Source organism: Amphimedon queenslandica, unplaced genomic scaffold (assembly GCF_000090795.2).
Source record: "Amphimedon queenslandica unplaced genomic scaffold, v1.1 AMPQUscaffold_12247, whole genome shotgun sequence".
NCBI classification, from domain to species: Eukaryota; Metazoa; Porifera; class Demospongiae; order Haplosclerida; family Niphatidae; genus Amphimedon; species Amphimedon queenslandica.
In genome coordinates, this window is record NW_003547515.1 from 1 (window position 1) to 12770 (window position 12770).

The 12770-nt window shown below is 34.5% G+C and overlaps 2 protein-coding genes and 2 long non-coding RNA genes across 4 annotated transcripts in view; 3 read left to right on the plus strand and 1 right to left on the minus strand.

Moving 5' to 3' along the window:
* The first annotated feature begins 3536 nt into the window (after window positions 1–3536).
* LOC109588191 (uncharacterized) lies at window positions 3537–4698 on the plus strand. Its single transcript, XR_002188013.1, has 3 exons — window positions 3537–3552; window positions 3598–3690; window positions 4602–4698. It is a non-coding gene; the product is annotated as an uncharacterized LOC109588191 (long non-coding RNA).
* Window positions 4699–4762: 64 nt separating this feature from the next.
* Window positions 4763–5170, plus strand: LOC109588190 (uncharacterized). The gene is made up of 3 exons (XR_002188012.1): window positions 4763–4826; window positions 4899–4985; window positions 5051–5170. It is a non-coding gene; the product is annotated as an uncharacterized LOC109588190 (long non-coding RNA).
* Window positions 5171–9721: 4551 nt separating this feature from the next.
* Window positions 9722–11711, plus strand: LOC105314934 (acid-sensing ion channel 5-like). Its single transcript, XM_020004366.1, has 2 exons — window positions 9722–9826; window positions 9882–11711. The coding sequence occupies exon 2, from the start codon at window positions 9884–9886 to the stop codon at window positions 11414–11416; it is 1533 nt and encodes a 510-aa protein (XP_019859925.1). The 5' UTR covers window positions 9722–9826; window positions 9882–9883; the 3' UTR covers window positions 11417–11711.
* A 223-nt stretch (window positions 11712–11934) lies between these two features.
* LOC105314935 (uncharacterized) overlaps window positions 11935–12770 on the minus strand; it is a 3216-nt gene continuing 2380 nt past the window's right edge. Inside the window, exon 2 of the mRNA XM_011409376.2 lies at window positions 11935–12333. Within this exon, the coding sequence (XP_011407678.2) occupies window positions 12330–12333 (4 nt within the window). The 3' untranslated portion in view covers window positions 11935–12329. The remainder of the gene's footprint in view (window positions 12334–12770) is intronic.

Consider the following 12770-nt stretch of genomic DNA (forward strand, 5'->3'; position numbering starts at 1 on the left):
GCATTGCTTCTCTCTTCCCTTCCCTCTTTTTCACAGAATCGGTGAGCTAACTAATAGACTAGCCTCAGACCCTGTTGTCATTTGAAATGCTCTCACTATAGAATGTCTCAATACTAGCTCGTTACACAAAAACAAATCATATCAATGGGCATCATGTTTTGGATTAATGTATGTCTCACTGCTGTCCTATACTCTCAGTATTTCCTCTCATTGCAGCATTTATTATGGTATGAATGAAAATAACTTTTTAATCCCAATGAATATCACTAATCTAGTTAACGGGGGTCTGGATGCCTCATGAACTATATAATTATTATATATCACACTAATATCATGATGTTATCTACATGTACATGTAGTTCTGCTGAAGAGAGGCAGCAATCATTTATGCCATGCAATGCATGCATGGTTTTCCTATTTGTTTGAATGTGACTTATTTGCTATGCAATATCACACTGTAGATCTATACCCATTCATTACTCTTACTATTATTATCAAAACTTTCTTGTTCTGCCCATGTTCTCTAGGGATGAGTTTTGTGGTTCACATGCATGGCTATTGGTGTACAGAAATGAGATTTCATGTAACTTTACAAATAAAGTACAAAAAACTTATGATTGGGAGGCAGGAAAGCAATATGACATGAAATGTTGTGCAGAGAGAGAGGAGGGTAGTCACTGAGAAATACATGATGTAGCAATAAGCATGTTGTGTTCACTCTAAGATCAGGGATATCCTGGTACATTGCTTTTACAATGTCAATGGTACAACTCCCCTACCTACCATAGGAGAAGTACAATGTAGCAGTAATGTTATTGGACTGTTCTGTTCCGTTGAATGACAGCTAGCTGGCTGTTATAAACTGTAAATTATTCTACTCCTCCACTTGATCACTATTTCCTGCATTCATTATGATCATATCATCATATCCCTCCCCTTTTTGATATGATTATAATTAGTCTATCATCTCATAGTACTATTATAATTTGACAACAGCGGGACGGCCTTAATAGCAAGATATTTATTTTGGCTCAAGGTTGTTAACTGTTTGCCTACATAAAAAGAATGAGTTCTTCGGATCACGCAGATCCTAAATCTACTAGTTGCTTCAAGGATGTAGATCTATCCAAAAAAATCACCGTTACTTGGTTAAAACATGTGCTTCAGTCAAAAAAAAAAGGAGGGTAATATGGGTTTTATTTTTTATTGGATGTGTTTTAGGCTGCCTAGTATTAATTGGCCTCAGCATTAAGCGATTTGGAGACAAACCAACAGCATCTACTATCACTGTTGTGTCTAGTCATGAAAGTGGGTTACCCTTCCCAGCTGTCACCATCTGCAATCTCAACTTGAAAAAGAATGATTCAGATTTTCTTCTAAATACCACTTATCAAGCTATGAACTTTCTTTACAATCCAGATAAAAGCTATCAATTTAATAGTACTAAAAAAAAGAACCACTTGCTAAACACATGTACAGCTCCTCATTCAAATAGTATTCAAAATGCTACAATATGGGATATTGTAAATCCGGACAGGGCAGTAAATGAGTTAATACAATACTGTGGCTTTTTGCATGGAGCCGACAGTGACGTTGTGTTGTGCAAGGATTTATTTGAGCCAGTACTAACCTCAGCTGGAATCTGCTTCACATTTAATGGCACTAATAAGCTTGCTAATAGCACTGGTATAAGATATGGTCTAAAGCTAGTGCTGGATGTACAAAAGAAGGAAAGGCCATCTTTCAATGGAAAGTTGGGAGTTAAGCTTGTCGTTCATGATGGCAGAGATATTGCAAGGCCTAACCTGTATGGTCTTACTGTACCACCTGGTATTGCTGTTGATGTTGGAGTACGCAAAGTGATCACACGAGATGAGACAAATGAAGCTAAATGTATCGATGGCATGAATCTTCCTTTTTTTCCAAGTGACAAATTTGAGTATTCTCAATTTGCTTGCAGGGCAAATGCTGTTGCTGAAAATATAGCAAAAAGAAGCAAATGCAACTGTGTCGTTCAACCTGATAGGCCTCCTGGTTTTTACACATCCACTCCTAACTGTACATTTAGTAAAGCATGTTGTCTATTGCAGGAGCAATACACGTTTCACCCCCTGAAAAAATCAACTGTCCTCTGCCATGCAACTTTCAATATTATGAGCATACTGCTAGTTTTTCCAGTTTTCCTAATGGACAATACCTGCAATTACTAATGGAGGAATTAAACATGTCTGCTGAATATTTCAAGGACAATTATTTGTCCATTGATGTTTTTTTTGATGATTTTCAAGTAACTACAACAACTACTAAATACACATATGGTGTAGAAGCTCTGCTGGGAGAGATTGGTGGTCTACTAGGTTTATTTATTGGAGTGAATATCATTAATTTTTTTGAGCTGCTAATGCTCTGTGTGGATGGACTCAAAAATTGTTTTCAGCTAAAAAGAAAAAAGACCAATTTAGGAGGGTCAGCTAAATCAAATTCTAATTCATTCTGCCTGACTATCGCACACATACCCTCGATTGAATCAGGGACGCCCCCGGCTGAATCAGAGATGCCCCCAACTGAATCAGAGACGCCCCCGGCTGAATCAGAGATGCCCCCGGCTGAATCAGAGACGCCCCCTGACTGAATAAGAGACGTCCCTGGCTTAATCAGAGCCAAAAAACTAGTGCATACATGAATGCAACAAAATTGATTTAAAAGTGTAATGTATCGATCTTATTTTAATCATCATTACATGTATTATTATTGTATTATTGTTATCATTATTGTGTTATTGTAATGTAGTGCATGGAATGTACTTCCTGTAAACTATGATCACTTGATCAGTTATATAATTGTGCTTCTTCCTATTTCTCTCTAACTTTTCTCTCTGGAGTCTTTTCTCTTATTAAGTAAAACAAAACATTACAAGAAGAATGTAGTCTCACCCCGCCCCTTCGCTTACGTAAACTTCAACAAAGTATAGTATAGCCTTATTTAATACACAGTGCTAGTCTAGAAAATTTAGAGGGGCGTGGTGAGAACTTCTGGTTGAGGTGAGGAAAAGGATTAAGAATGATTGAGTGACATATTTCATATTTTGTTAGGAATTATTTCCAAGATTGGACATTCATTTCACAGAGCATTAGTCGGTAATTTTTTAAAATTAGCACAGTACAGCAGTACAGTAGTGAATGTATATATTTTTATACCAGTCTCGTGTGGAGCCTGACCCATGATTCAGGCTCCACCTGACTAATGCGAGACTATGTATATGCATAGTCAGACCATAGATACAAGTATACATGCAGTAATGAGATATTAAATTAAAGGTGTTCTTTTGGTAAAACTACATTGTGTACAATGTACATTTCCACGTCCTCTCTTTAGTGATTTTACTAACTTAATTTACATGTACTTGTATTGATGTACAGTGTGTATATGTTACTAGCTACAATTATTAATTTATTATTATTTCATTTATTTTATTTATTTTAGGGTTTCCATACTTCAATGTACTCTAGTTCCTGGTTCCTGGCTCTCTTTGCATGCCTTCACTCTCCACTAGTATGCTGCATTTTGTATACAAGACATACCTTGTATTCCTGATAGATGGGATTAAAGTAATATTCCGTGTTGGTCTTGCACTACTGGAGGGAAGGTCAAAGCAAACTCTTGAAGTTAGACATGGAAGACATGACCAAAGTAATAATATTATTGTTGTTATTATGTTAACAAAATGTAAAAACTGAGTGTTATTGAAGCTAGTTAAACAGTACATGTAATTATTGGTTTTAAAAATGCTCAAAACTCAAAAAGTTTAAGTCAAAATTGGCTCAAACTTTCTGCATAGCATTAGGACATCGATATGTATCAGAAAATTTAATAAAAAATGGGGATAATTTTTTAGCCATTTTTTGGAAAAAAGCATGGGCTATTTTATTATTATTATTATTTCCTTGTCATTTCCTTTTTTTGTCTCTAACTTAACCTAACATATTTTTAACCTTGTTTTGCTTTTCCTTAACCTACATGTTTTATTTCTTTTCTTTATTTATAATAAATTTGTTTGAGGGCTTCGTTCTCTTTTTACTGGGCTATAGCCTTGCAAATTTTTCAGATTTTGGCAAATTTTTTAAAATGCTCATAACTCAAAAAAATTAAGTTGAAATTGGCTCAAAATTTCTACATAGCATAAGGACATCAATGTGTATTAGAAAATTTAATAAAAATTGGGGGTGATTTTTAAGCCATTTTTCTGAAAAAAGCATGGGCTATATAGCCTTGGGCATTTTTTAGATTTTGGCAAATTTCTTAAAATGTTCATAACTCAAAAAATTAAGCCGGAATTGGCTCAAACTTTCTACATAGCATAAGGACATCCATATGTATTAGAAAATTTAATAAAAATTTGGGGTGATTTTTTAGCCATTTTTTTGAAAAAACATGGGCTATAGCCTTGGGCATTTTTTTAGATTTTGGCAAATTTCTTAAAATGTTCATAACTCAAAAAATTTAAGTCGGAATTGGCTCAAACATTTTACATGGTATAAATGCATCAATACATTCAAAAATGTAATGAAAGTTTTATTTTCATGTACATTGTATTTTTATAGCACTTTCAAAAAGAAATAAGTTTTTATCGGAGGAAGGCTGTGATGCTCTTTTTGAGGATGAAAGCATCTTTAAAAAACTGAAAAAGTAACAAGAAAAAGGAAAAGTAAAGGAGAAAGAGAGTGAGAAGAAAAAGATCACCTTACATGTATTTTATTTCTAGGATGGAGAAAATTAAGTACAATCAATTGATGAAAAGGCAACAAGTAAAAAACTCCAAATTAATTGTAAGCAAAACACGTCACATGACCTTGCTCGAGATCACATGACTTTCATGTGATAATCACTTAATTTTTTAGTGACTCCAAGATGACAGTTACAAGTTAGAAAAACAAGTTTTAGCTCTAGAGAAGGAATGTGCAGCTTTGGCTGATCGTCTAATACAAGTACAAGGTTAAAATTGCATTAATATTTTTTTATTTATTTTATTCATTTATTATATTAAATTAAGGGGCAAGTGACCAGAGCCCAGGAATACGAGGAGGTGTATAGTGTTAGAAGAGAATTGACTACTTTAAGAAAGAAAGTGCCATCCTTTGAGAAGAAAGAGGAATCACAAAACAACCATGTACACAATGTAATTGAATAATTATACATGTACATCTATTATTATTGCAAGAATAATGCACATGTACATGTAATTGAAATTCACAAATTTTGGGTTGCATTTAGTGTACAGTATGTATCTCTGGTTTATCGCACTTTATCATCTTCATTTTCTCTCTATCTCCCTCTCTCTCTCTCTTGACTCTAGTAATTTTGGGCAAATACTCCTGAAAGTCCATCAAATGAAATATTTGTCTCCTCCGTCATCTTAATAGATTTTAGAGACAGAATGCACATCTGCTCTATCATTAGAAAACACTTCTCAACAGCCTCCACCTCATTACTGGTTTCAATTGAAGAAGGAAATAAAGAACAGAACTCACAGGTAGAGGGTGTGATACTGAATGAGAGGGAATGAGACAATCCTCTTTTAATAGCATCATTAAAATTAAATGTACATGCACATGTACATGTATAAACTTACATGTACACAGTATAATACATGTTGTGGTAAAATAGATTAGATGTGCATGTCCATTTTTAGTGTACAATTTTTCTGAAATAAACAATTCATAAAAATTCATGATACATTTGTCAATACGTGTACCATACAAGATGATTTATTGGCGAGGAATAAATATTGACGATTGGCGGTTCTATGAAGAAATCACCAATATAGAATTTGCCATTTTGTTTCAAACTGAGCATGCTCAATGGCACATGGCACAAAATTGCCACTATAAAATCCGCCAATTTCTTTCCACAGGCAAATTTGCCAAATATTACTCCCGTCAGTAAGTCATCTTGTACAGTAATGCAATCATTAGACTTCTTAGGTTGTATTTCAAACAAGCGTAACAGGGTAAAAAATATTCCTATAATTGATTTCACCACCTTGCAAGTACAACTTGGTCATTATTAAGACTTATAGAGGTTCTCTCTACCATATAATGCTTCTAGAGAAGTGCTTAGACGGTATCTCTATGCTCTCTTGCTGTTAGAAAGCTCTTAACTTTGTCCCATGTGTAAGCCGCCATTTTGTTTGCCGTGACCACACCCACTCACGTAAAGGAGCGTGGGCGGGTGGTTGCTAAGGCTTGTTATTTCTCCAATACAACGTGTATAGAAGAAATGAAAGTGTGGACATACAAATAAATATATATACATACATCGCGTGGCGGGGAAAACAAATATAGGAACGACCTGGGGGCTTCGCCCCCAGGTCGTTAAAAAATGTATGATTTGTATCTTTAAGTATTATTTACTCTTGATTGTATATTACATTGTGTAGTTAGAGTAATGTTATATAGTCCATTTTCCTTTACATATGGACTGTACATGTACATGTAGGTATCCACAACTGCTGAGGAAGAAACTTTGACAGCACTCCCAGAAACCTCACCAGCAGACTCTCTTGATGTTGAGAGGCTCCTGTAGGAACTGGCCATTGTTAAGATTGAATTTGCTGAGTGTGCTGATCTATTAGAGAGGTCCGGAAGGTACTGGAACTGAAGAAACTCAATAAGAATACTCATGCAGACACTGAAAATGAACTGAAGGAAGCACATGAGACATAGCCCACAGAAGACCATCCAGATATGTTATGGTCAGATAATAATTCATTATTTAATATACCAGTAATAGGAGTTGACACTGATGAGAAAGGTATCATAAAATTTTAAAAAGTTAAAAAAAAACATACAATGTACACATGCATGTACATCATGTATAATAATCACTCTGATTTTTGTTGGATTATTGATATTTTCTTAGTACATAAGATAGTAAGGTCTGCTGCTACTAGGTATTTTGCAATCTTTTTTAAAAAAAAATAGCTTTAAAATTAAGTAAACTATTAATTGTTACTCTTATTGGGGTACAGATGAATCAAAAATTTGGATGCAGATTTCCTGTGTGTGGTCAACATCGACATGAATGATTGCTGCCTCTCTTCAGCAAAACTACACATGTACATGTAGATGTAGATAACATCATTATTATGCATGATCAGTGTGATATTATTATTTTATTGTTCATGAGACACATTCCGGCTGTTACTACATTAATGATATTCATTGGGATTAAAATTTATTGTGGTTCATACCATAGTAAATGCTGCAATGAGAGGGAATACTGAGAGTAGGACAGAAATGAGAGGTGCATTAATTCAGAACTTGACACCAACTGATATGATTGGTTGTTGGGTAATGAGATAATGTTGTGACATTCTAAGTGATAGCACTTTAAATGACAGCAGTGTCTGAGGCTAGTCTATTTGTTAGCTCACCAGTTCTGTGAAAAAAAGAGGGGGGAAGAGTGAAGCAATGCTTATTGCATATTTTACATATTATTTCAGCATGTCTCTAGATCTATACATCAAAAGGTCAAATCATCACCCAAACAATTCTCAGCCCTAGAGTTATAAAATAAGAGTTATGAGACAAACAAGAATAAGGAATTCCACTGATAGCAGTTCACATGATAGATCAGTAGTTCTGTGTACAATGCACAGTATATCTGTTACCAAAATTGTTTTTACAATGGTACAACTCCCATGCCCTATAAGGAACTACAATGTAGTAGTTATGTATACTCCTCCACTTTTATTACTATTAATTTTTTTAAATTCCTTCCTAGCTCATGCAACTTTATCACTATTTTCTACTAAGTGAGTGTGACATAATAAAGGGAATGCATGCATGCAATGTGCATATGAAGTATCCTCTGTCTTCTTTTCATTACGGTTTACCGTCCGTTACAGTCAATCTGCTCTTTTATTTGGTCTATTGAACAATGCTCAGACAAGATGCAATGCATGGTTTTCCTATTTGTTTGGAAATAACTTATTTGCTGAACAGTATCACACTGTACTCATTAATTTTATCACTCTTACCATTAATACTGAGTATACCAAAAATTTTTTGTTTTGCCCATGTTCTTTAGGGATGTGTTTTGTGGTTCCATCATGTTTTTCTCTCCCTCCCTCTCTCTGCAAAGCATTTCATGGAATATTGTTTTCCTGCCTCCCAATCATGAGTTTTTTTGTACTTAATTTGTATAGTTACCGCCACTTACCAGTACATGACATTACATTTCTGTACACCAATAGCCATGCATGTGTAGCAATAAGCATGCTAGTGTAAATTCACATAATAGACTACTGCATATTGCTTTTACAATGGTACAACTCTCTTGCCAGTACAGTGTGGCATTAATGTTCTGTTCCGTTAAATGACAGCTAGCTGGCTATAAACTGTAAATTATTCTACTCCTCCACTTCATCACTATTTCCTGTCAATGTGAAGACCCTCCTTTTTGGAGATATAAAATAATAATAAATAAAAATTTCTATCAAATAAGAAAAAGTATAGGATTGTCAAAAAATGAAAGCAACAATGGGGTTGAGATAATAATTAGTAGTTTGATTAATAATAGTAATAAAAAATAATTGTTCATAAAAACAATATGAAAATTTCAACCTTACTTTGCATAATTTTATAAAGGAGTATTAATTCCTTTAATATGACAAATTTTAATGAAAGAATGACAACCCAACTACTTAGTTCCAGCCTACACAAGCGTGGTGAGTCCAATGACGATTTCTAACAAGTATCTATAGATTAATATTTTAATTTTATATACTGAATCACAAAAATTAAAGAAGGCAGTAGCAAATTAATTGTTAATAATTTGGATGCTTTAATTTTGGTGACATTAACTTATTCAATCAATTAATACTAGCTGAAAAGGCTAATTTATATTTATCACAATAATCATTATTAATTACATCATTGCAATGTAGTAGAGCAATCAAGAGGTACAGAGGGATATTTTTAAGATTATATTTACATTTATTTCATATTGTAGTCTGCCTATTATCATTTTCTGCAAAGTAGGGTTAAAATTTTTGTATTATTTTTATAAAAATTATTTTTTGTTACTAAATTAATATTAATAATGAACTATTAATTATTATTATTATTGAACTCAACCCCCTTGTTTCTTTTATTTTTTGACAACCCTACTTTTTCTTATTTAGACCTAATAGAATTTTATTTACTTGTTTCCTTACTTGTTATCAAAGTTTATTAATTAAAATCCTTTTATAGATAATAATTTTTGACATTCCTTTTTAGGTTTAAAAGATTATCATTTTATCCCTGGGAGAAAGCTATTTTTGAAATAAGAAAACAATTTTCATAGTTTGTGCGATATATATACCGGTATTTGATTGTATGTCAACACTTCATTTCTTCTATACATGTTGTATTGGAGAAATAACAAGCCTTAGCAACCACCCGCCCACGCTACGTAAGTGGGTGTGGTCACGGCAAACAAAATGGTGGTTTGCACATGGGACAAAGTTATGAGCATTCTAACAGCGAAAGAACATAGAGATACTGTCTAAAGTCTTTTCTGGAAGCATTAGAAGGTAGAGAGAACCTTCATAAGTCTTAATAAGAACCCAGCTGTACTTGCAAGGTGGTGAAAACAATTATAGGAACATTTTTACACTGTTACGCTTGTTATGATGAATCATTAATAATTTTTATTATTCATTGAGACTAGACCTATTCAAGTTATATATAGTCTACCGGTAATTATTTAAGTTCATTTCAGTTGTCCTGCAAATCTCTCGACTCTGAGCTCTCCAGTTCACGCTCTCTCGTCACTGCAGCAAGTCAGTTCATAGTTGTCAACTTGATATTATACCTACATCATTTCTTTTTTTGTAGAAATGTGTTCTGATGGTGCTGGCCATGCTTATGACAAAGTTAGTAAGTATTTCAAGAAGAAAATTACCATTGCTGGATTAAGCCATGTGTTTCCCGAGCGGACAAAGAAGGATGATCGAACTAGATCTGGCCTCACTAATCCTGAAAAAATAATAATGGTAATATGGGCATTATTTTTTACTGGATGTGTTTTAGGCTGCCTGGTATTAATTGGCCTGAGCACTAAGCGATTTGTAGACAAACCAACAGCGTCTACTATCACTGTTGTGTCTCACGACAAAACTGGGTTACCCTTCCCAGCTGTCACCATCTGCAATCTCAACTTGAAAAAGAATGATTCGGATTTTCTTCTAAATACCACTTATCAAGCTATTATCTCTCTTTACAATGCAGATAAAAGCTCTCAATTTACTAGTAATAAAAAAATTGACCATTTGCTTAACACATGTACTGCTTCTCTTTCAAATAGCATTCAAAATGCTACAATATGGGATATTGTAAGTCCAGAAATGGCAGTAAATGAGTTTATACATTACTGTGGCTTTTTGCATGGAGCTGACAGTGACGTCGTGATGTGCAAGGATTTATTTGAACCAGTACTAACCTCAGCTGGAATCTGCTTCACATTTAATGGAACTAATAAACTTGCTAATAGCACTGGTAGAAGATATGGTTTAAAGCTAGTACTGAATATACAACAAGAGGAAAGGCCATCGTTCAGTGGAAAGTTGGGAGTTAAGCTTGTTATTCACGATGGCAAAGATATTGCAAGGCCTAGCTTGTATGGTATTTCTGTACCACCTGGTTTTGCTGTTGATGTTGGAGTACGCAAAATGGCCACACGAGATGAGACAAGTGAAGCTAAATGTATTGATGACATGAATCTTCCTTTTTTTCCAAGTGACAAATTTCAATATTCTCAATTTGCCTGCAGAGAAAATGCTGTTGCTGAAAATATAGCAAGAGGAAGTAAATGTAACTGTGTCATTCAACCTGATAGGTCTCCTGGTCTTTACGCATCCACTCCTAATTGTACATTTAGTAAAGCATGCTGTCTATTGCAAGAGCACTACAGGTTTCACCCTGAAGAAATTGACTGTCCTCTACCATGCCACTTTGAATATTATGAGCATACTGCTAGCTATTCCAGTTTCCCTAATGGACAATACCTGCAATTACTAATGGAGGAATTAAACATGTCTGCTGAATATGTCAAGGACAATTTTTTGTCCATTGATGTATTTTTTGATGATTTTCAAGTAACCACCACAACTACTAAATACACATACGGTATAGAAGCTCTGCTAGGAGAGATTGGTGGTCTGCTAGGTTTATTTATTGGAGTGAATATCATTAATTTTTTTGAGTTGCTAGTGCTCTCTGGGGATGGACTTGGAATGTTATGTAGGCGAGCTGGAAGGTCATGTAGGCGAGCTCTAGAAAAAATTAAAAAAAGAAAAAATGAGAGAAAAGAAGAGCCAATGAAAATGGATACTCAACCTGGTAGTAGCAGGAGTGGCAATGGTCATGCATGAGCTGAATGAGGGCTTTTAGACTAAAGTTACTCTGTTATTGTTACATATATTACTTTAGTTGTGTCAGTATAATTGTTGTCATAATTATTTTCATGTATTATTATGATTTTTTAAAAATTATAATTATTACTTCCTTTACTGCTAGGGATTTCAGTTTTTTGTTATTATTATAATTTATGATTGTGCAGACATTGTGTAATTATGTCAGTAACTGTTTATATAATTGCATGCTTTTAATCTGTTCTAAGTTCTGTTAAAGTTCTGTTCATTTGAGTTTTGCCATGGTTCCATTTCACACATTCCTGTCGCAACATTGGCAATGAGAATATTTGGGGCTAGACCATTTACTTATTTTTTTACTTGTCACCTCCTTTTCACAGATTGCAATGACTCCATTGAAGTTAGCAGCACATTTTGCAGCAGCACATTCTTCTTAAACCACAGGAATGTGCTGCTCCCATACCATCCCACTCATACACTCACACCCCTCCCCAGAAACTGATATGCATATTTTGAAATTGAGGTCGGCGGCCAGTGCAGGCCTTTGAATCATTTTAAAATCAACAGTAATAACACAGTAATCGAATACATAAGAGTCAGGAGGAAGGGGACCCGGTCGGAGCTTGTATAATTTGAGGCGCTTGGTCCCAAAGCAACCCCAGGAAAAAACCCACCTCATGCTTTTTTTTTTTTTTTTTTTTTTTTTTTTTTTTTATACATGAGGTGGAAAAAACCTTGACCACATCCTCTGGCTCTAAGAACAACAAACATCAACACAACACAGAAACTTGACCTATAAATTAACTGAGAAAAGTACACAACAAAAAAAACATTAATAATAACAATTATAGTTTAGACAGTATATCCTTGTAGACTGTAGCTCTTTTTCTTGTATACAGCATTCAGCTATCCCCTAACTTTTGGTGAATTAAGGAACAAATAACAGTAGCGTTAAAACGATATAACAACAATAGTGAAAGCATAGTTGATAACTAGGGTGGGGGGGGGCGGGCTGCCTGCACACGTTGTGACACGCCGTAGACTGATGATTTAATGTAAAATTACTCTATATATACTACTTATAAACCCCGCCTTAAAGGCGGTCTTTACAATTATTATGGGAGCTTATTTTCTGCCTAATTCATTTCATTCAAACGTCAGAAAATACACCTCCCATACCATCCCACTCATACACTCACACCCCTCCCCAGAAACTGATATGTATATTTTGAAATTGAGGTCGGCGGCCAGTGCAGGCCTTTGAATCATTTTAAAATCAACAGTAGGCTACAAAGAAAGGGTCACGATCTACATGTCTATGATACCTCATATTTGTAATTTTTTAGAAACTTCC